Source organism: Saccoglossus kowalevskii, chromosome 21 (genome assembly GCF_978046115.1).
Source record: "Saccoglossus kowalevskii chromosome 21, keSacKowa6.1, whole genome shotgun sequence".
NCBI lineage: Eukaryota > Metazoa > Hemichordata > Enteropneusta > Harrimaniidae > Saccoglossus > Saccoglossus kowalevskii.
Genome location: NC_140661.1, coordinates 1135305 through 1157652, shown reverse-complemented (window position 1 = coordinate 1157652; position 22348 = coordinate 1135305). Strand labels below are relative to the sequence as shown.

Below are 22348 nucleotides of genomic sequence, written 5' to 3'. Positions count from 1 at the left end.
GCTGGCCAACATGTTAGTTTTTTTCATATGGTTGATTACTGGCATGTTGATTTCCCATTTTTGAGCCATGTTTTCAACTTTCTTCGTCATTTTCATATATCAATCTCGTCATATGTTAACATTGTCGTCTACGGAAATTCAATTAGTGGTATGAGCCCTTATTGTCGTTTAAAACTCAATTTTTACGCATGCGTAGGTGACATCCTCTCCGCTATAATTGTGTTTTACAGAGCTGACTCACAATGAACGACCAGCGGTTATTTCGTTTTTAAAAATTACGTTCCAAGGCCATAGCCATATTTTACACATATACAATATATTATTGCGCACGTTATGTCGTAGATGTACCAACATCGAGCATTTCTCAAATTCCGGTGCCGGTTACCAGGCGTACGTGACGAATTTACGTTTGGCCGCTGGAGGGTGTGGGAACACAGCGATCTAACACTTAGTATTTATGCGCATACATGAAACAGTTTTGAAAAAGGTTATCTGATTTTATAATATTGGTAAGATCGACAGAGACACTCTGAATACTGTCCACTGGCGCGATGTGAATCATGCGAGCTAAAACTACGAGGCGAGTAAGCGCCGTCGCCTCCACACAAACTAAAACATGGCTTTAGAATTGGCGAACACCACACCACTGGCAATGCCGACAATGGCAGTTGAATGAACACTTCTTATTAATATTATTACTGAATACAGAACCCCCAATTGTATAATATGTATTCATTGTATACTATTTGCATTGTATTTTCGCACTTTTTGTGTACATATCTGTGTATTTTTGTATACACAGTCTTATACATAATATGTGCATATTCAGAAATATTTTACACATCAAAGAAATACACGTTAATTATGTCGGCGGTATATGAATCACCACGCGTGGAACGTCAGCTGTTTTGATTTTATCAGCCGCTGCTTTTATGTAATCAGTAAATACTTAATTTTTCATACTAGTTTGTATGCAGTGAGGTTAAACGTATATAGTTGTCTGATATACATCTCCTTGGCACTCTAATATGGTGGATGATATGGAGTACGTTTTGTTATGCGAAATATTACATTTAATAATGAGTCAATTTGTGTCTAAACACGCAAAGCTTGTATTTTCTGCTTTGCAACGTACTTTAAAGTGATATGAAAAAAGTAATCACAAGGGATTGGGATAAGACAAAACATCTACAACACGTGTGAGATATTTCATGCCAGACCCTTTGGGATGCGGGATTCTATTAATTTGCTACACGCCACAGCGGTGACCGGTTGCACTCACTTAGTGTAAATACATCTACGTCGTGACACGTATACATACACGCGATGACACATGCGTCATTTCATGGCGAAGTAACATCACATTTTTTTCACACAAGAATCTAATATGGACTAATCGTATTGTTAAATCACACATCCGCCCTCGCAATATATTGTGATGATTCTCCGCCCTCGATGTGCACCATATTGTGTAAGATCGCGTTGCCCAGGGACCTCATTTACAATGCTTACTCCAACAACACTTGTGATTTAATTGTCCACGCAGGATGCTTAGCAGTAATGAACAGCGTTAGTACAGGGTCACCGCCCTCACATGTTACGCAGTACCATCATAATTTAGTGAGAACACTCTAGTACGTGTGTCTGTCGCTACCGTCATCGTTATCAACGGAGGCTGTCGATAAACGGTGCACGATGCCGCTAATAACAAAATGTATGTGTTGGGACAACATCTACTCTGCATCGAGAGCCGCTGCCATGTACACACTGGTGAGTTTACCAATTCAGCTGATAGAGTAACACCCACACGATGTTTAAAGTTGTCATATATAATCTCTGTTTGGTATCGCTGTCGTGTCACTGTACTAACGAGTGGTAGACATTGGAACCACTGCCATAAACCGGAAGTCAATGGTTGTACAGGATTAACATGACACGACGAAGGTATCCACAGCGACTAACACTCGCTGACCGGAAATGGCTTGTCATGGTCCTCCTATTTAAAATACAAACTCGTGGCTGAGAAAAAAGTGATAAATTATTGATTTTGAAGTAATGATAACCGTTGTTATATTCACTATTATCTTGAAAAAGTGTGTATTTATTTCTCTTTCTTGGCATATGGTAATCGTAAAACTATAAAATGAACATGACGTGTTGTTTTGCCGTAGTTGTAGCTGACAGAATATTGTCCACCAGTAGAAACACCGTAAACATATTGTGAGATCGATTATAAATATACTTACATGCCCTGGATAGGCCCACCACGAATTTTAACAAATGTCTAAAATTAGAGACACTCCTCTCTCACGCAAATTACGACATGGAAGTTAATTATTTATTGTTGGTAAATACGTATTAATTTGAAATATTAATTTGACGATTGAGATAACAGAAAGCGACTCGTGACATAAAAATTGTACTTTATTAAGCCTTATTCAATGCTATCGAAAATGAAATGCGATTAAATACGGTGCATGGATGTTGTCCCTAAGTATCGATTACTCATTAACGATAGCTTTCAAATTGGTTGTCTGTTTTATTGTGATATGTTCACACGTGATTGTCTGCATTATTGAAGGCCATAATAGGACAATGTATTATTTTCACATATGTTACATAAATCGTGTGAATAACACAGATGCAATATTCTGATAAAAACAGACTGACATGGGTCAGTGTTGTTTACTGTCATATGTTAGTAATACTTCATATATTATGACTGACGACTCATTCCATTTCCATTCAGTGGAAATTGGTGTTAAACATTATCGACTTTAATAAAACCATCAGATTCAAAACAGTTTGATAGGGTACAGTGGTTAGCGCATTCGACTCGCATCTAGAGTTTGTGTATTCATTGTTTTGATGACCTAGTTTATGCAAATGCATACAATTTGCATAATTAATGACGTGACACATACAATCTGTACATTACAATTTTTACAGAATATTAATCCAAGGATTCTATTGTTTTATATTGCTATTTGAATACAGAATATATTAATCCACCGATACTATTGTTTTGTATTGCTATTTGAACACAGAATATATTAATCCACCGATACTATTGTTTTGTATTGCTATTTTAACACAGAATATATTAATCCACCGATACTATTGTTTTGTATTGCTATTTGAACACAGAATATATTAATCCACCGATACTATTGTTTCGTATTGCTATTTGAACACAGAATATATTAATCCAAGAATTCTATTGTTTTGTATTGCTATTTGAACACAAAATATATTAATCCACCGATAATATTGTTTTGTATTGCTATTTGAACACAGAATATATTAATCCACCGATACTATTGTTTTGTATTGCTATTTGAACACAGAATATATTAATTCACCGATACTATTGTCTTGTATTGCTATTTGAACACAGAATATATTAATTCACCGATACTATTGTCTTGTATTGCTATTTTAATACAGAATATATTAATCCAAGGATTCTATTGTTTTGCATTGCTATTTGAACACAGAATATATTAATCTACCGATACTATTGTTTTGTATTGCTATTTGAACACAGAATATATTAATCCACCGATACTATTGTTTTGTATTGCTATTTGAACACAGAATATATTAATCCACCGATACTATTGTTTTGTATTGCTATTTGAACACAGAATATATTAATCCACCGATACTATTGTTTTGTATTGCTATTTGAACACAGAATATATTAATCCACCGATACTATTGTTTTGTATTGCTATTTGAACACAGAATATATTAATCCACCGATACTATTGTTTTGTATTGCTATTTGAACACAGAATATATTAATCCACCGATACTATTGTTTTGTATTGCTATTTGAACACAGAATATATTAATCCACCGATAATATTGTTTTGTATTGCTATTTGAACACAGTTTTCTTAGAATCACTAATTAAGAAAATTCAAAATAATGTAAGCGAGGGTTGCCTATACTGATTGTCAAAAATATATTCTTATACATATAATTGCATAACCGCAGAACGATGTATTAAGTCCACAGCTTTCTAGATCTGTTGAATTATTGTCTGCTGACATGAGTATTATCTTATATTATCCTATTTTTTTTTATCTATAAAGCCGTTTTTGTTTTAACTGGATAGACTAAATGACGAAACGTTTATTTATTGTTTGTTTTATTGCGATAATATTATCAGTGATAACAATCATGGCATCAAATTCGAGCTTGAATTATGCTTAAAAATGTGGAAAAAAATGCCCCCAAAAATACTGTCAACAAGTTAGAGAGATTATATTGAACCGTTCTATTATGTGAATGGCAAGCCAGGGCAAGCCGTCTGTTGCAATGTTAGCCTTTTTATTTGTATTGTTGAAATTATATTTGTATTTGCATTTTTAAAATCACAAGTTGAATTGATTACATTATATTTGTATTGGTAAAATCACATTTGTTTTGAAAATAATTGTATTTTATTTGTAAAACGTATATTAATATCGTTATTGAAAAATTTCCGAAGCAGGAAGAAGTTGAACAATAGCGACATGATGAGAATTGATAGATATGCAAATGAGGCTGAAAGAGCATATGTGTGCTTGATGCATATCATATCCATATCACACAAATATGCCATGTCACGTGATTAACTGCGACTTTTAAATATAAGCGTATAATATGCACATTGTAAATGCTATCAAACAACAAATATTTAGGAAGTTAAAATCACGATAGCCGCAATCACCACTGATGTAATGTTCTAAGGTGGCAATATTTCGCTCATCAGGTCTAATCGAAAAAAAAACACAATCAAGTTAGAGAAATGTGAACATGGCGAGTCAAACAAACCAAAGGAAACAATATAAAATAAAGGGGATACAAGAAATAAAATTACATGTTAAAGGGAACTAGTAAGAAAACAATGGCACAAATTGAAATAATAGATGGAAATAGTAACGAGATTCGAATGGCGGGAAAGGCCATGGTGTTATATAATGACAAAAACAGATAGGGTGAGTGGCATGTAAACATCATTCCAGGGTCAATGGACACGTCAGCTGGGTAGAAGAGATTTAATTATATTGATCATTGAAAATTATTTTAATATACGCACTTTGGTATCTAGGGAATTAGTGTCAAAACCCAACACGTTGAAGCAATGAATGGTTTGGTCGGTGGGGGGGGTTGAAATGATGGGAAACTAGGGTGTTTTGGTTGCGCGTAATTAATGGTAGAGTACGAGAATTTTTAATATAATGGTTGTTAACCAACATATTGGAGTGCACGCAAGGTGTATTTGATAAGGTAAATCACGTTAGTTGTGGCGCGGAAGATGTGGGTACTAATATACTAATTTTCGTAATATTAATATAGTCAATCGCACCTCGTAGCCGCGATGTTTCAATTTTAACGTAAAATGTGGTTGTCACACTTGAAACAGCACGGCCACGAGGTGTGATTAACGTTTTATACCACGACAATCCGACGAAAGCGCAAAATAAATGCAAACACTGCTCCACCTATTGCTGTCATTGGAAAGAACATATACATAGGCACAAAACGCTTTGTCACGTGATGAAGAATGTATTGTAGAACCGCTACTTTCCTATTGTACTCATTAACAGTACGAAAGTTATGAAATCGTCTTGGAAAACTTGTTAATAAAAAAAGAAAAAAACTGTCATTCACATTTGAAATTTCAAACCCAGGGACACAATCTCAATTACAGCAGGTGGATGCACTACCTCCATGTGACGACTAAGCTATTGCGATTTCTGATGGAGTTCAAGGTCAAATGATATGCTGTGGATTATTCATGAGATAAGATGAAAACGCGTGCAATTCATTTTTTGTAGTTATGTTAATTACTATACGTTCACTGGTAATATCAGCGATTGCTGAATTTTATCGTTTTTATTTGTGTTATAATTGAGAAATTATTTTAAAACTCAGTGTACCATTATATCCGATAACACAGCCGGAACGACGGGTCACATGACCAAAAGTGGAATGACTAGGATGGCGTTGTGTGAAGTGTTTCCTGGTTCAGTAGTAATACCACTAGGTAGTAGCGATATAGCATTGAACTAGGTAGTTGGCAATTATCCCAGGGCATATGCCCAGCTTTTCCAACTCAATCGTTACCGGTACTGAAACGATGGCGTAGTTTATTCCAAACCAATTATAGTAAATGTAATTTCACGACAATTTTGTTGTCTAATACTTGTATATAATAATACATACACATAATATACATTCTAATATTCAGCATACTAGTATTGTTTTTGTTTTCAGTGTTTATCGACAAACCTGTTGCTGCTATATTTATTTAAATTTTCAACGTACATTCCTGCGCACGACGAAGACCGTAAGTAGACTGATATGTCAACGTAATATGACAGTTGTACATTACTCGAGATAATATCTACTCAAGACGAATGAATCATGGGATACAGAGTGGTGTCACGTATCAATTGGCTGTCAACAGTGACGTCACTGTATTCATATTTTGAAAATCTAGCATGACATATCAATATTAAAAATGATGAAAGTTTACTCAGACCTTTAAAACAATTTTTCCAGCTTTTTGTTTTCTTATTTTGCAGCTTTTATGGTGGTTGTTTACAAAGCTTGGTTTCTCCTGCTCCTTATTTACGCTCTGTATTTCATCACTTCGTTTATATTGCTCAATGGAATCGAAAAGGTATGTGCTAGAGCAGGGGCAGAGTATTATGGCATTTTATTAAAATAATTACCCAGGACAAGGTAATGTAAGATGTAATTATAATATATATTCTAAACAGGAAAATATGGGATGTAATTATAATATATGTTTTGCGTATCGTGTTTAATTTTTTATATATTGTTATTTTTCAGGCTTTCGTTGGAATGGTATTATTTTTTCTCACTTTCCTCGTCGCAGCCGAAATAATAGAAACAGGAATTATAGTTTTATTGCTAGTAGAAGGAGTAAGTGTCTCATTTATACTTAGTTACATAGAGTTAGTCTAGTCTAGTCTAGTCTAGTTCTAGTCTAGTTCTAGTCTAGTTCTAGTCTAGTCTAGTCTAGTCTAGTCTAGTCTAGTCTAGTCTAGTCTAGTCTAGTCTAGTCTAGTCTAGTCTAGTCTAGTCTAGTCTAATCACGATATATCATTTTTTTTGCAGGGATTCACGTCTACAATTCATGTAGAATTCTCACTTTATATTGTAAAGTTAGTGCCCAATGTAAGTACCTGTATGTTTGGTTCTTGCACAACTTATACATAGTTATGTATTTAGACAAATAAATAGACAATAGACAAATAGACAAATGTCAATGTGTTTAAAAACCATATACATATATATTCTAGATTCTGATATTCGTCGTCGTGTTATCGTGCTATCAGGCGCTAAAAGAACAAAAAAGGAACGAAAAAAACTATGATGATCTTGTTAGAAAGGTATGTTACTATAGATAGATTCATATTGGAAATATGTCGCTCCACTGAATTTGTTATTGATTGTTAAAGCGTGGTGGTCGTCGCGCAGCGCGTGTTCGAATTTCATGCAAATAAACAATGTATTTTACACGCGTTCTATACGTCGCTATGAGTCCCATATCGAACAGAACGCGGTACGACAACTGCCGCCCTTCAACATTAAAATCTGTTAAAAACAAACATATGAACCGTAGCGATTTAAATCTTCATTTGAATACAACCGTAACGATTTAAATCTGAATACAAATACAACCGTGACGATTTAAATCTGAATACAAATACAACCGTGGCGATTTAAATCTGCATTTGAATACAGACGTAGCGATTGAAATCTGCATTTGAATACAACCATAGCGATTCATATCTGCATTTGAATACAGATGTAGCGATTTAAATCTGCATTTGAATACAGATGTAGCGATTTAAATCTGCATTTGAATATAACCGTAACGATATAAACCTAAATACAAATACAACCATAGCGATTCAAATCTGCATTTGAATACAACCATAGCGATTCAAATCTGCATTTGAATACAACCATAGCGATTTAAATCTGCATTTGAATATAACCGTAACGATTTAAATCTGAATACAATTACAACAATGGCGATTTAAATCTGCATTTGAATACAACCATAGCGATTCAAATCTGCATTTGAATACAACCATAGCGATTTAAATCTGCATTTGAATATAACCGTAACGATTTAAATCTGAATACAATTACAATAATGGCGATTTAAATCTGCATTTGAATACAGACGTAGCGATTTAAATCTGCATTTGCATACAGACGTGGCGATTTAAATCTGCATATGAATACAGACGTAGCAATTTAAATTTGCATATGAATAAGGACGTTGCGATTTAAATCTGCACTTGAATACAACCGCAGCGAGTTAAATCAGTATTTGAATACAACAATAGCGATTTAAATCTGCATTTGAATACAACTGTAGCGATTTAAATCTGCACTAAAATTACAGCCGTAGCGATTTAAATCTGCTTACGAATACAACCGTCGCGATTTAAATCCGCATTTGAATACAACCGCAACGATTTAAATCTGTATTTGAATACAACTATAGCGATTTAAATCTGTATTTGAATACAACCATAGCGATTTAAATCTTCATTTGAATACAACCTTGACGATTCAAATCTGCACTAAAATTACAGCCGTAGCGATTTAAATCTGCATTTGAATTCCTACTGTAGCGATTTGAATCTGCATATAAATACAGACGTAGCAATTTAAATCTGCATGTGAATACAGAAGTAGCAATTTGAATCTACATTTCAATACAACTGTAGCGATTTAAATCAGCATTTGAATACAACTGTAGCGATTTAAATCTGCATTTGAATACAGACATAGCAATTTAAATCTGCATAGTCTGCGGAAATAAACAGAGAGTCACAGGAGTGATATATATACCAATATTGGCATAATCAAATAATCAATTGAATAAGTAATTCAAATCTCATCATTACCCACTTATTCACAACAAGTAATCATACTTATTCAGAGAGTACTGAAGTACAGTCTCATCATCACAGTCCCTTCATCACAGAATGATAGAAGCACTGTGACGTAGGAAATGGAGCGTTCATCCCCGACACTCGTAACCCTATGAATATATTTGGGACTGTTGGGACAGCGGGTTTCCTGTAAACTCATGGGTTCTAATAATAATACTATTTCTGGCATGTTTATTCAGTATGTGTATTCTTCTCTTATTATTTCGATGTAACGTCTATGGTCTGCCTTTTTTTCATTTGCAATCCATTTTCTTTTGCATAACGACTGTCATCTGCTCTACTGACGTCACCGAAATATGCTAATCCTAACTTACTTATGGTGTTTAAGCGTGACTGTTCTGTGATGACTTGACTGAGCATATACTGGTTAGTTTTCTTTGCTGCCCAAGAAATTCGCATAAGTCCCAAAAGAGTTGGATTCATGTATCTATGTCAGATGATAAAACAGCAATATTAATCTTAGCTTGAATTATTTATTTTTAAAGACAAACCACTATTTGAGTTCGGCGAAAGTTATAAATTGCGCCATATAAATGGTTGTAGGAATGAAACAACGAACATACTTACTCTTCTTTACGTGGATCACATCGAAGACACTTATCGCAAAGTAACACGTCTAATCATAACAACAACGCGCTGACTCTTCTCTGTTTCCTATAGGGCCTGATCGTACCCGGCAGTCCGATGCCAAGTGCAGTTGACCGTGATGACGAAGGTGGATTTGATGAAATTTACCAACCTAGACCGAGTACTAGCGGTAATAACAACAATGCCAACCTGTCACAGCTAGATAGCGCAAGTGCGTATATTGACAGTGGGGGCGCTAGAGCAGTGTAATGGTGATAACGTATCCGGAACCCAAAATATTATATGATTCAAAATACTAAAATTAAACTTTTGAAATTATGTAAAATTTAATATTTATTGATGTGAATAGTCTGTTATTTATAGTTATTCTAGCATTATAACTGCCAAATACGAAAGTATGCCAAACTTCTCACATGATTAAAAAGTTGTCCGAGCCATACTATAAACCATTGTTGACAGCTTAACACGTCCAAAATAAATATTTTTATTATTAATATTTTAATATGTTATCATATATTGAAATTATATATAGTATTTAAATATACAATTAAGGTCGTAGTTGTCGCTTTATATTTGTATAATATCTATAAGTAGGATAAGAGGGATGGTTACTGAAAAAATACTGGGAAACTGCAATTCTGTATTGTGTTTTTAAAGTTTAAAAAGTATGGGTACTTCCATTTATTATTTAAACATTATTTACAACATTATTTTGTTATATTCGGGATAGCAGCAATATATAGCTGTTATTGTTCGGAATTATTCTCGTATTGTCCATATTTTACAATAAAAACAGGAAATGCAACTTTGTATTGTTTTATGTCACGTGTCTTATTCCCCTAATATTTAGGTTTGATTCAACTTTGTGTCTCTGTACGGAAAATATATGTAAATAAGATGGTAAGTTCAATGGGTATTTTTAGCGGTGATTCTGATTTTAAATAAAAATGTTAACTGATTTGTAACTCACTGAAAAAATACTACATCCACCAAAATTCGATTCTCTGCATAATATTGTAAATTATGTCATGGAAAACACAATATAATCATAGGTCATAGGTCATAGGTCGTTATTTAGGTATATGTATGTGTAACTGGAACTAAATTATGCAGCATATTATTCTCAATATTTATTTGTTGCCAATAATTCTAATTACTGTCGTTTTAACAACAGTTCAAGGCAGAGAACGTTTGTACATAATTATGTCGTGGTAGTAAAAACAAAACATCGTGGCGCTGTTCTGTGATTTGGGTTTTATACACACAATACGTATAATAGGATAGCTTGGGCAGACTAGAGCCGTGGATAGATTTCAACCAGTAGAAGACGTACTGTGTTCAAGTTTGTAAAGGTGCACACAATGAAATTGTTGCATATTCATTTACACGCTCTGTACACCTGCAGAATGCGCTTAGCACAGTGAGTGGAGTTTGGGCATGCGTAGAACGCACCTGCATCGCCAGTGAAAGTAGACGCCTAGTCGGTGACTAACTTTGGGCGAGGTCAGCTTTTATCCGTGCCATTTGTTGTTACTTTCCGATGTTATAAGTGATATCAACAACCTTACAACATGCCGTTGATGTATAGCTGTGGGTGCTGCAGCCTTAAGGCCGGCAACATGGTGTGTTGTATATTAATACTGGTAAGTGTGAGGACAATGGTACGGGGTTTATGTGGTGATCGATATATCCCATTTACGGTCCTTAACGCCGTGACTGGGTAGCCATTGCACTGCCCTTATATTCACTGCGAGTGATAGTAGTACACATGTCATTAATGTATTGTTATAATTTCACGCCAAGGCATTGTACTAATTGTGTACATGTATATGTTATGCCATCGAACTGTCGACACGACAGTACAACAATAAAATCGACCTCAATTATAAAAAGGTGGTATTTATAAGTACCGCTTGCCTGTCTGTTTGTTGGCTTACTACCACGTGATGTCGTCGGATCTGCGACATATAGCACCATATACATTCACTGACTTGTTACTTAGCTGAACGATTGCCACGTCACCTTTACTGTATGTGATATATTCGTCGGTATACGGCTTCTGGTATTACGCAATGTGAGGAGGGTGCGGTTTTCATTCGTAGGGTTCCACCCATCGAGGGTTTATTTTACGACAAAACCGAATCATAAAATAATCACCGTCATTCCATCTTCATAAAATAACCTATTTCTGCAATTTGTTCAAATTATTGGTTCAATTTTGGAGGTAAATAATCTTCACGGGAGAAGTGTATCCCAAGCCATACAAATACCTTAGCGCCATTTTGAATAATTAACACCTGTTAACAATATAGGAGAATTCTATTCAGCATAATAGAGGTCAACAGATCGCACAACATGGAGGCCCAAATAATGATCAATGTGTAAATAAACAAACAAAAGTATAGTCTTATTTGAGGCGCATCGAGAAGATTTTCGGACAAATTATTATACCCAGCCGTACTAATTTTAATAATTACCTGTACGCTTTCATTCAGTGAGTTTAACTTAAGGTAGCGAGAAGGGAAATTTTCACTTTTTTCTTGATTTTTCAAAAATTGATAAAACGGTTACTTTAGACCTTGATACATCACCCCAGGTTTACAAAAGATCGAAATTGCGAAATAACGTTGCTCAAATTAGTGTTTTAAAACACTAGCAGAAAAGACTACAACTGCCGTTTCGTGGATATTTGCATAGTGTTTATCTTTGGAAGGAATTAAATGATAAAATCTTATCTGTATATTCTGTTGTTGACGATTCTGATATAACGGGTGATAAGCTTCCAGTTGCAAACAATGCGTGTTTATCTAACGTCCATTGTCAGCATTATTGTCAGTCGAGACTTCGTCGGAGAAACATGCTCATACAGTACTCATTTCGCCCAACCTTCCGCTTTTACATCGACCGCTTATCGCTTAATTTCCGACCACGCGGTCTTGTCCGACCGGAAACCGACCGCATTTTAATCGCGTTTTTTTTCGCTCGCTGGCTCATTGAAAACATTGACCGCTCGCCCAAACACTTAAAACTGGCACATGGGTGGTCGAAATGGTGGTTTTGATAGTAAAGTGTTAACATACAACTAGTATTAACTATTATTACATTATGCACTCATGTTTGCTTTGTTGGGGATCTTACTAACTTTCTAACTACTGATTAATAATATTTCATTGTTGCATACGGTAAGCACGATTCACAGGGAATTGTAATCAAATATCTAAATATGACTGTTACTTTGGCAACGTAGATTAAGGACATTTCAGGTCAGATTTAAGCTAGCTATTGCTTTCGAAGCTTTCATGTTTGACAATTGTCATTTATATCATATTATGTAAATGAGTGCGATTAGTCGTATGTTGCCAGGATACGCAGCCATTTATATAATTAGGGACGCTATGAACTAGCAACACACGCCTGCCATTCCGTACGATTTTGATTTTTTGGCGCTTCTATTGTAGCAAATATCAGTCGGAGCGGAGGACATTTATTTATTTTCGTAATATGGCGGCGAGGTTCAAGTTCGATCATTTATAAAATAAAATACGAGACAAAATAATACATAGTTTGACCGACTATGTTTTCAGAGGTTTGGATAGTGATTGGGCTCACACCCCCCCCCCCCCCCCTCAGAAATTCAGAAAGTGTCAATGACGAACATGTAGCCTCAATAATCGTTCAAAAGACCACACAACATGGCAGCCCATGTTAATAAATTAAAAGCAAACTATCCGTACCTGTCAAACACAAGACATACAACAATGTCAATAATGTAGTTACACGCCCGATTAACACTCAGTTACTTAATAGTTACTTCACAATTTAATTTATTGAAAATAGAATAATAGCTGATAAACACTAATTTGTTTCAGATTGAAATGGTGATTAATTTGGTGATCTACGTCTACGGAGTGCTACAACTTCTCATGGAGAAGCCAAATCTCGATGAAGAACTGTACATCGGTGAGTTGTGTATCCCTCTACGTCAACTAACATACGTTACATTTGTTCATGTACGAACACTTGTGGTAAATTATAAGGAAAATTATACGTATTGCGACTTGCCCGTAATGAAAGACAGAACTCAACAATTACTAAATCTTCTCTGAACAAATGTAGTAAATACTATGTTATTACTCTCAATTATATGTATTCGGGTTACACTACATTGTCATGATACTCATCAAAACTATTCACACAAGGCCTTTGTAACGCAGAAAATATGACACCAGGCAGATATGAAGTCACCATGCGTTCTTTTAATTTCCAATATGAGCAACTATGAAAGTTAACACGACTGAAACCCTAACCAGTACAATTCAGTGACGCCCTATATGATTACATAGTTTCTTTTTACACGGAAACACACCGAAAGTGAATTCATAAACGTGGAAAGTAGATGGGGAAGTACTGCACGGGTTGTCGTCCCTCAGTGGTTTCAAAGCGATGTTCACGCCGCAAATCTCAGTGACCAACTGACTGGATGTCAAGTTGAACACCACTGCGCATGCGCGAAGTAAATTACAAGGCTAATTAGAATGTGAATACATTTGACCTGTCACACCTTCATAACTCTATTACATTACGCTGAATACCACGTGTTTGCTTACAGGAATGGAAGTCGCATACTACGTGTTGATTGGTCTATTTGTTATCGTCATGGTTATGACTAGTATATATTTCTGTGGGGCAGTCAAGGTAGGTTGTGTTTTAATATTATTCGTAATAAATGTACCACTGTCATGCTAGTATCATCATTGCCACACCCTCGTCCCGGCCCGGTAATGTGTTTTGAATACTGTGAGATAGTTCGAACTATCACCTAAATCTACTTTTTCCGTCTTCTAATGTCCCTTTATTTAGAAGTGCCATCTTCTGGCCATATGTATACTGTTGGGTAAAGAAAGTATCGTTTTACCAAATATATTTTATACAATTTTATTAAACACATCGTTTCATTATTACGTCATATTATAGCTACTATCTATATAAATGTGTATTATACTGAATGTATTGTGTTTATGTAATCACAGGGGCATCCTGGTTTGTTGGTTGGTTGGATCGTAACTCTAGTAATATACATGGTATTAGAATTAGCCGCCACAGTGTATCTAACTTATATCTATCACAACTTTCTTGGTGTAAGTAGAACAGCTTCAATTATTTATTGTTTGTATGTATGCACTGTTTCTGTCACTTGTCAATTCATGTAGTCCTTGCTTGACTAAATGCTTCATCAAGTAAATCATGTACATAGTGTTCTGTTGCTGACTTCATTTTGAACCCCATTTTTATTTAGTTAGCGATTCAGAAACGTATCACGAAACATTTCTATTTGTTAAAATCTACACAAGTCATGATTACGATTCGTATTGTTAGTTTGTGTCCACGATGTAAAAGCTAGTTTGTGGGAGTTCTCCAAATTGTTTTATTATTTTGTAGATTTATTTTTCCACACACTGCAAATGCGAGGCAATTTAGTGTTGAAAACGTACATTTTTATACGCATACTGCTCGTGCTCTTATTTCTTGCTTACTTTTTTGTTTTCCAGGGGTTGGAGAATAATATTTTCGCCCTCTCGTTATTAATATGGTATATACTTCGGACATTACTTCATGTAAGTAAACAGTCAACGATTATACGATCTGATCCGACCCACCCCGACCAGCGCGATTAAATTGAATACAATCCGATTAGTGCAATGTCGGTTAAGCAATACTATATATATATATATATATATATATATATATATATATATATATATATCAGTTCTTTTTATTTAGATCATGGCAATTTTTTGGTCAGAGCGCCCTCTAGTTTTGTGGAGAATCATGTTCATTTGGAATGCTCTGATTGGATGGAAGTTCAAGCCTAGCAAGGTGTGATAGAATTGGCCTGTTATGTTCAGATTCAAATAAGCATGAACCACTAATTTGACAGGGAAGTGATACTTATAATGCAGCAAGCTGTTCTAATTGCTGTTGTGGTAGAGTTTTTCTATTTTCCTGTCAAATGCATTTATTGGTCCACTGAAAAATGAAAATAATGTTCCCTGTAACTTAGACTCTTATTGATCAAGGCATTTTAAAAATCATGGGTGTTAACTCCCCTCAAGTTATGACCCGTTGTCCCCTACAGAATAATGGTTGCATCTAATATTAAAATAAAGATGGCGGAGTATAGCGTTGATTCATCTCGTTCTACTCTGGATTACTTGGAGTCAATAAAGATCCTAGAAAGTTAGTATTTATATGCCTGTGTGTTTTTTTTTTTCACTGTCTTTGACTTTCCCAGTATGTTTGTTGCTGTTGACAACAATTCAGTCCTCTGCCAGGCTTCAGTCAATGTTTTTCTTCACTACCTACCCAACTCCTCGTCGGGCACTATGTAGCTGGTGTGGTATATTTATCACAGACAGTAGGGCAATTGTCACATTTAGTGCTCCAAGAAAATATTCTCTGTCCATGTGTATTTATATAAATAAATGCAGTTTCTTTGGCTTGAATAACGATCACTGGCTTCGTACATACAGGTATACTGGTTTACCTGTTTCTAGTTGAAATATAGCCAATCTTATTAACCAAGACAGTTGGACATTTGCCACATGTCACAACACTCATTTCCAAGTGCCATAGCTTGAAACAAGTAGTCAAATCTGATATTGGCTGGAGCTTTAGTTTATATGGACATGGTAAATGGCAAACTAGATGGTCAGAAAGTAATAAAAATAATCACAGCTTTACTCCACCCACCCCACTATGAAGTAAAAGGCTGTTTATAAGGCCATGTATGATGGTTTCATTTTTCTTATGGAAAACAATTTTAATTAAAAACTTCTATGCTCCTGTACCCAACCGTGGGGGTTCATCACACTAAACAACAGGTGTCACTATTACTAAGATAAATGTACTTTTTTTTCATTAAAATTACTGATATATATATATATATATATATATATATATATATATATATATATATATATATATATATATATATATATATATATATATATATATATTGGTATCGATACAATTAATATGCATAATTCTGATAACGCCGTAGCAGTTAACATGAATATATAAATTATATTCCACATACTTATATTTTATACGTTTTTGTTGTCTGTATAGATGCTCTATCTTATGAGTGCAGTTTCACAATACCAAGAAATTACAGAAAAACAGAAGAAAATACATCGGCACAGGATGCTGCAAGATTCCGAAGAACACGGAGTTTGAAGGCGTGTCACCTGAGTCCTCAGTGAACACCAGGAATTATTGTATTTGGTTGAACATTTAAATACACGTTATATTACATTATATCTTTGTCGCAGGAAGTGTCATCGTTTTGTGATTTTTAAACTAACCAAATCGCGTCTTATTCTAAATGCCATTATAGTTGTCTATATGCAGCGTGTTTGAATACTACATATTTTACGCAGCACAGTTTCCAATGAGTCAGCAAATTTTTCAACTGCAAGTCCATACGATTCATAATTTGCTATGTGCGTCCATGTTGAAACATTACATATAATTTTTTGTCAATTATATTGTAAATTCAATTTCTATAAAGTTTGATAGGAATAGTAGTTACTCCATGAGATAATGTCTAGTTTGTTGACTATAGTGTATCTCAATTCCCCACCATAAGTAGTATTTCAACTACTAAAAAACACGTCAAGTTTATTTATGCCTAATGTTCATTTTAATTTCGTGGGGCAAATCTCGTGTCATATATACTCACGTTTTATATCGTTTTAATAACAAAATATGTAAACTTTTAACAAGAAGATTATAGAAATATCACATTAATATATTTGCCATTTACGTGTGATATTTTTGTACCGAAATAAAATTTATTAAAATACAATGTTTATTACAATCGTTATTTTGAAACTTATTTCGTTTCCATTCATATTTATGAAGTATGAATATTCCTCCCCTATACGTCTTTTTTCAAGTTTGGGATAATAATATGTTAGTGATAAGTTGCAAAGCCATCCGCTTGACAGAGTGGACTGAGTTTGCCTCTACACAATACTACATGACTGAAGTAGTATTACTGTTGCGAGTTCTGTTCCCATTAATAAGCATGCGAATTGGTGAATGGTTACAAGGACGCTCCTCGCCATGTGATAGCAGCAGGCCTTCAAAGACTAATATTCTCTCTGACTCTCTGATGACGCAAATAACCAAAACAGTCGGCACACACAGACTGCCACAAGCTAACAGTGTAGTTATGCTGCCGCTATTGCTTTTTGAAAGCAAGTTGAAAAACGTTATGCTGTTACGTAATATTAAGAGATCACTTGTTACAAAATAAAGCAGTTGTTAGAGCACCAATGTGTTGATTAGTAACCTTCTAAGTAAATTGGTATACACCTTTTTGGTGAGTGTGCAGATATATTCCCACTACTATAATTAAATGGTACTGTAATGCATACCAACTTAATCAACAAATATTTTGTTATGAAAATGTTTATGCTATTCTCTTAGTTGAAGTATTATCTGTTCACCTCCCGATTGCGGTTTAGTTTGGAGAAAAATATTATTGAACGTGCTACCTGTGATCGGCCTGACAAGGCTCGGCCATCTTTGCCAGCCGAGGCCCGTTTCTTCGGCACAGTTTTATACATTGTCATATTCTTTTCAGTCAACGTTTAAGGGCGCCCTCAATACATTGTCCAATGAAATCGATCTTTATAGCTGTATAGTATCACGGCTCATATTGATACGCCTGCAAAAGATTTCTTTCCAAGACAAATTGAGGTGACATTTTACAATCGATTACTTGAGGGCTGAAAATCAAATTAGATCAGTTCATTTCATAAATTGTGTTTCGATATTTTTCACTGAAATGTACAAGCCTAAAAGTCTGTCCGCCGACCAACAAATAAGAAGTATAGTAGTACCAATAAGCCATTCTCCAAATATCAGTAGTTTAGAAAAAATATACTGACAAAATCGATGGAAGCGGAACATCACAAACCCCCTCCCCCCCCCCCCCACAATGGAGTCAGACAAGGTGCACGTGAAGGGTAAGCATCTGCTGCTGGCATGCCACACCCGCCGTGATGTTCCAAAGTCATGTCAGGAAAAAAAGTCAAATCAAGGTTACTGGACAAACAACCTCACCAAGTTACAAGGACAAACACGACTACATACATCAGTCAACAAACATATGTACAAATGGGTGTACAAAAATAAGAGTAATTGTTGAACAATAAGTCACATGACTACGCGGTATAAATAGCATATTGTTTCCCACTACCAAAACATTTCCGTTTTTAAGAAGACATCTAATCGTAGAAGAGGTTTAGCCTTAACCACAGTCCAGCTATGACTGTGACTTAAACCGGGAGGTCGTCACCTGCGCACGCGCGGGAATTGAGTCCCAAGAGACGATAACAACACGCTAAAACGCAAAGGCTCATGGGAAGACGCTTGTTTGTAAAAAATGATACGCTATGGCGATCTGACGCATGCGCAGGTGACGACTTTCCCGCTTTAACATTAAAAAAATGTTGGTATATGTATACTGAGCTTGGCGTTAAATAGGGCAATGCAGACATTAAGTGGCATTAATGTCACTTGATCACGACTCCGAATGACAAATGGCGGAAGCAGAATGTTCTTAATGCGGGTATGTTTATCATTCTTGCGCTGATTTCACAGTGTATTTTATCATTATTGTTTATGTAAATTTTCATATGAGACTTTCGATGTATGGCTGGGTATGCTGTTTCTACTTAATTCATATTGTATTGCTGGTTTCAATTATTGTGTTTATAGCCTTCATTCTAATTCATAAAGAGTCTGTCAAAACACGTTTTTAATTAAAATATCGTTTGTGCTTGTTTGCTGATCATGCATGCGAGTTTTTTCATTGATTGTGTTTCAAATATTGTCACTAAACTGCAGCTTACTAAAACCCTTTAAAGTGTTAACAAATCTAAAACTTTGGAAATGATCGAACGTTTCCATGTTGGTAGCAACGCTGAACACACCAATATACAGCGATTATTCGCCACCCCACAGTACTTATATTTTCAAGTCGACATTACAATTACACAATTATGGAAAATATAATAAGTAATTTGAATATTTTTGAGGCGCTTGATTGGGGCATTTTAGATACTTAGATTTTTTGGTTAAAATGGTTACTTCATTGTGATATTTGTTAACACTTATCGTCAAAAATGTGTATTCTGCGCCATCTTTGCCAGCCGAGGCCCGTTTCTTCGGCACAGTTTTATACATTGTCGTATTCTTTTCAGTCAACGTTTATTTAAGGGCGCCCTCAATACATTGTCCAATGAAATCGATCTTTATAGCTGTATAGTATCACGGCTCATATTGATACGCCTGCAAAAGATTTCTTTCCAAGACAAATTGAGGTGACATTTTACAATCGATTACTTGAGGGCTGAAAATCAAATTAGATCAGTTCATTTCATAAATTGTGTTTCGATATTTTTCACTGAAATGTACAAGCCTAAAAGTCTGTCCGCCGACCAACAAATAAGAAGTATAGTAGTACCAATAAGCCATTCTCCAAATATCAGTAGTTTAGAAAAAATATACTGACAAAATCGATGGAAGCGGAACATTACAAACCCCCTCCCCCCACAATGGAGTCAGACAAGGTGCACGTGAAGGGTAAGCATCTGCTGCTGGCATGCCACACCCGCCGTGATGTTCCAAAGTCATGTCAGGAAAAAAAGTCAAATCAAGGTTACTGGACAAACAACCTCACCAAGTTACAAGGACAAACACGACTACATACATCAGTCAACAAACATATGTACAAATGGGTGTACAAAAATAAGAGTAATTGTTGAACAATAAGTCACATGACTACGCGGTATAAATAGCATATTGTTTCCCACTACCAAAACATTTCCGTTTTTAAGAAGACATCTAATCGTAGAAGAGGTTTAGCCTTAACCACAGTCCAGCTATGACTGTGACTTAAACCGGGAGGTCGTCACCTGCGCACGCGCGGGAATTGAGTCCCAAGAGACGATAACAACACGCTAAAACGCAAAGGCTCATGGGAAGACGCTTGTTTGTAAAAAATGATACGCTATGGCGATCTGACGCATGCGCAGGTGACGACTTTCCCGCTTTAACATTAAAAAAATGTTGGTATATGTATACTGAGCTTGGCGTTAAATAGGGCAATGCAGACATTAAGTGGCATTAATGTCACTTGATCACGACTCCGAATGACAAATGGCGGAAGCAGAATGTTCTTAATGCGGGTATGTTTATCATTCTTGCGCTGATTTCACAGTGTATTTTATCATTATTGTTTATGTAAATTTTCATATGAGACTTTCGACGTATGGCTGGGTATGCTGTTTCTACTTAATTCATATTGTATTGCTGGTTTCAATTATTGTGTTTATAGCCTTCATTCTAATTCATAAAGAGTCTGTCAAAACACGTTTTTAATTAAAATATCGTTTGTGCTTGTTTGCTGATCATGCATGCGAGTTTTTTCATTGATTGTGTTTCAAATATTGTCACTAAACTGCAGCTTACTAAAACCCTTTAAAGTGTTAACAAATCTAAAACTTTGGAAATGATCGAACGTTTCCATGTTGGTAGCAACGCTGAACACACCAATATACAGCGATTATTCGCCACCCCACAGTACTTATATTTTCAAGTCGACATTACAATTACACAATTATGGAAAATATAATAAGTAATTTGAATATTTTTGAGGCGCTTGATTGGGGCATTTTAGATACTTAGAATTTTTGGTTAAAATGGTTACTTCATTGTGATATTTGTTAACACTTATCGTCAAAAATGTGTATTCTGCGCCTGGTGAAGCACTTATGTATGTGACGTCACAATGACGTGGGGGTGAATATCGGCATTCAAATAGATAATAGATGTTTGGTTGTGAAGTCAATAATTTGAAATATATAAAATCTTTAAAAGCATAGTTGCACCTGTCAGCGACCACAGATAAGACAATGTTAACGATGTCAACGACGTCACTGGTGTTCAGCTGTAGGAGAGTTTTGTCACAAGAGGGCGCTACTTATAAGAACGGTGTATAGGAGTTTCAATATTTGTGCATGCTTCCATTGTTTGACAGTTTTCAATATAAAATAAATAATAGGACGGATATATGGAGAATATTAATGGTTTTTTTTCATTATTTCAAGTCATGTCACATCATGTCTGCGGTTATTATAATTGTTCATGGTCACATGATTATTTATTTGGTTGTCTTTAATCTCATCCTCACACAATTACTGGCAGTTTTACAAGCACCATGGCAGAATGTGTTGCCAAAGTGAGATTGCTTCTGTGGAAACAATGGATGGAACGAAGACGTAGCAAAGTAAGTGCTAGTAATTCGGTATTATTGTGATTACAACTCTATAAAAAATATGAAATTACGATTAACAAACTTTTAACTCAGCAGTATTTTATTTTTTTGCTTTAAATCTGAGATTTCAACACGTGGACCCGCTATAATAAGTTTGTACAATTTAATGCGTTCAACCTACAGCAATCCACCAAAACTCGATTATGTGGAGGCTTTCGCCCTCTGTGTCGTTGCGCAATTTCGAAAAAGCTGAAAAGCTAAATAGTTTTAATCGGTCGTCGCTCGCGCCTACTGAACACATTGTATTGAATGCATTTCATAGTTTTCAAATAATTTGCATACTCTCACCTGAATATGTTTTGTGACTGTCATACTCTCTATAAGTATCAGTTGAGATAGGTTATTAATATGT

General features: G+C 35.3%; 2 protein-coding genes across 3 annotated transcripts; both read left to right on the top strand.

Moving 5' to 3' along the window:
- Positions 1-1381: 1381 nt before the first annotated feature.
- LOC100371178 (uncharacterized) lies at positions 1382-10392 on the top strand. Of its 2 annotated transcripts, XM_006822794.3 has the most exons (8): positions 1384-1770; positions 6271-6343; positions 6582-6679; positions 6853-6945; positions 7141-7200; positions 7326-7415; positions 9328-9365; positions 9660-10392. In XM_006822794.3, the coding sequence occupies exons 1-7, from the start codon at positions 1696-1698 to the stop codon at positions 9349-9351; spliced, it is 513 nt and encodes a 170-aa protein (XP_006822857.1). In that variant the 5' UTR covers positions 1384-1695; the 3' UTR covers positions 9352-9365; positions 9660-10392. The 2 variants fall into 2 exon arrangements, with proteins under 2 accessions (XP_002739794.1, XP_006822857.1); XM_002739748.4 differs by lacking the exon at positions 9328-9365 and having other exon boundaries at positions 1382-1770.
- A 631-nt stretch (positions 10393-11023) lies between these two features.
- On the top strand, positions 11024-17177 carry LOC100370873 (uncharacterized). Its single transcript, XM_002739746.4, has 6 exons — positions 11024-11230; positions 13457-13547; positions 14197-14282; positions 14618-14725; positions 15137-15202; positions 16716-17177. The coding sequence occupies exons 1-6, from the start codon at positions 11159-11161 to the stop codon at positions 16821-16823; spliced, it is 531 nt and encodes a 176-aa protein (XP_002739792.1). The 5' UTR covers positions 11024-11158; the 3' UTR covers positions 16824-17177.
- Positions 17178-22348: the final 5171 nt, after the last annotated feature.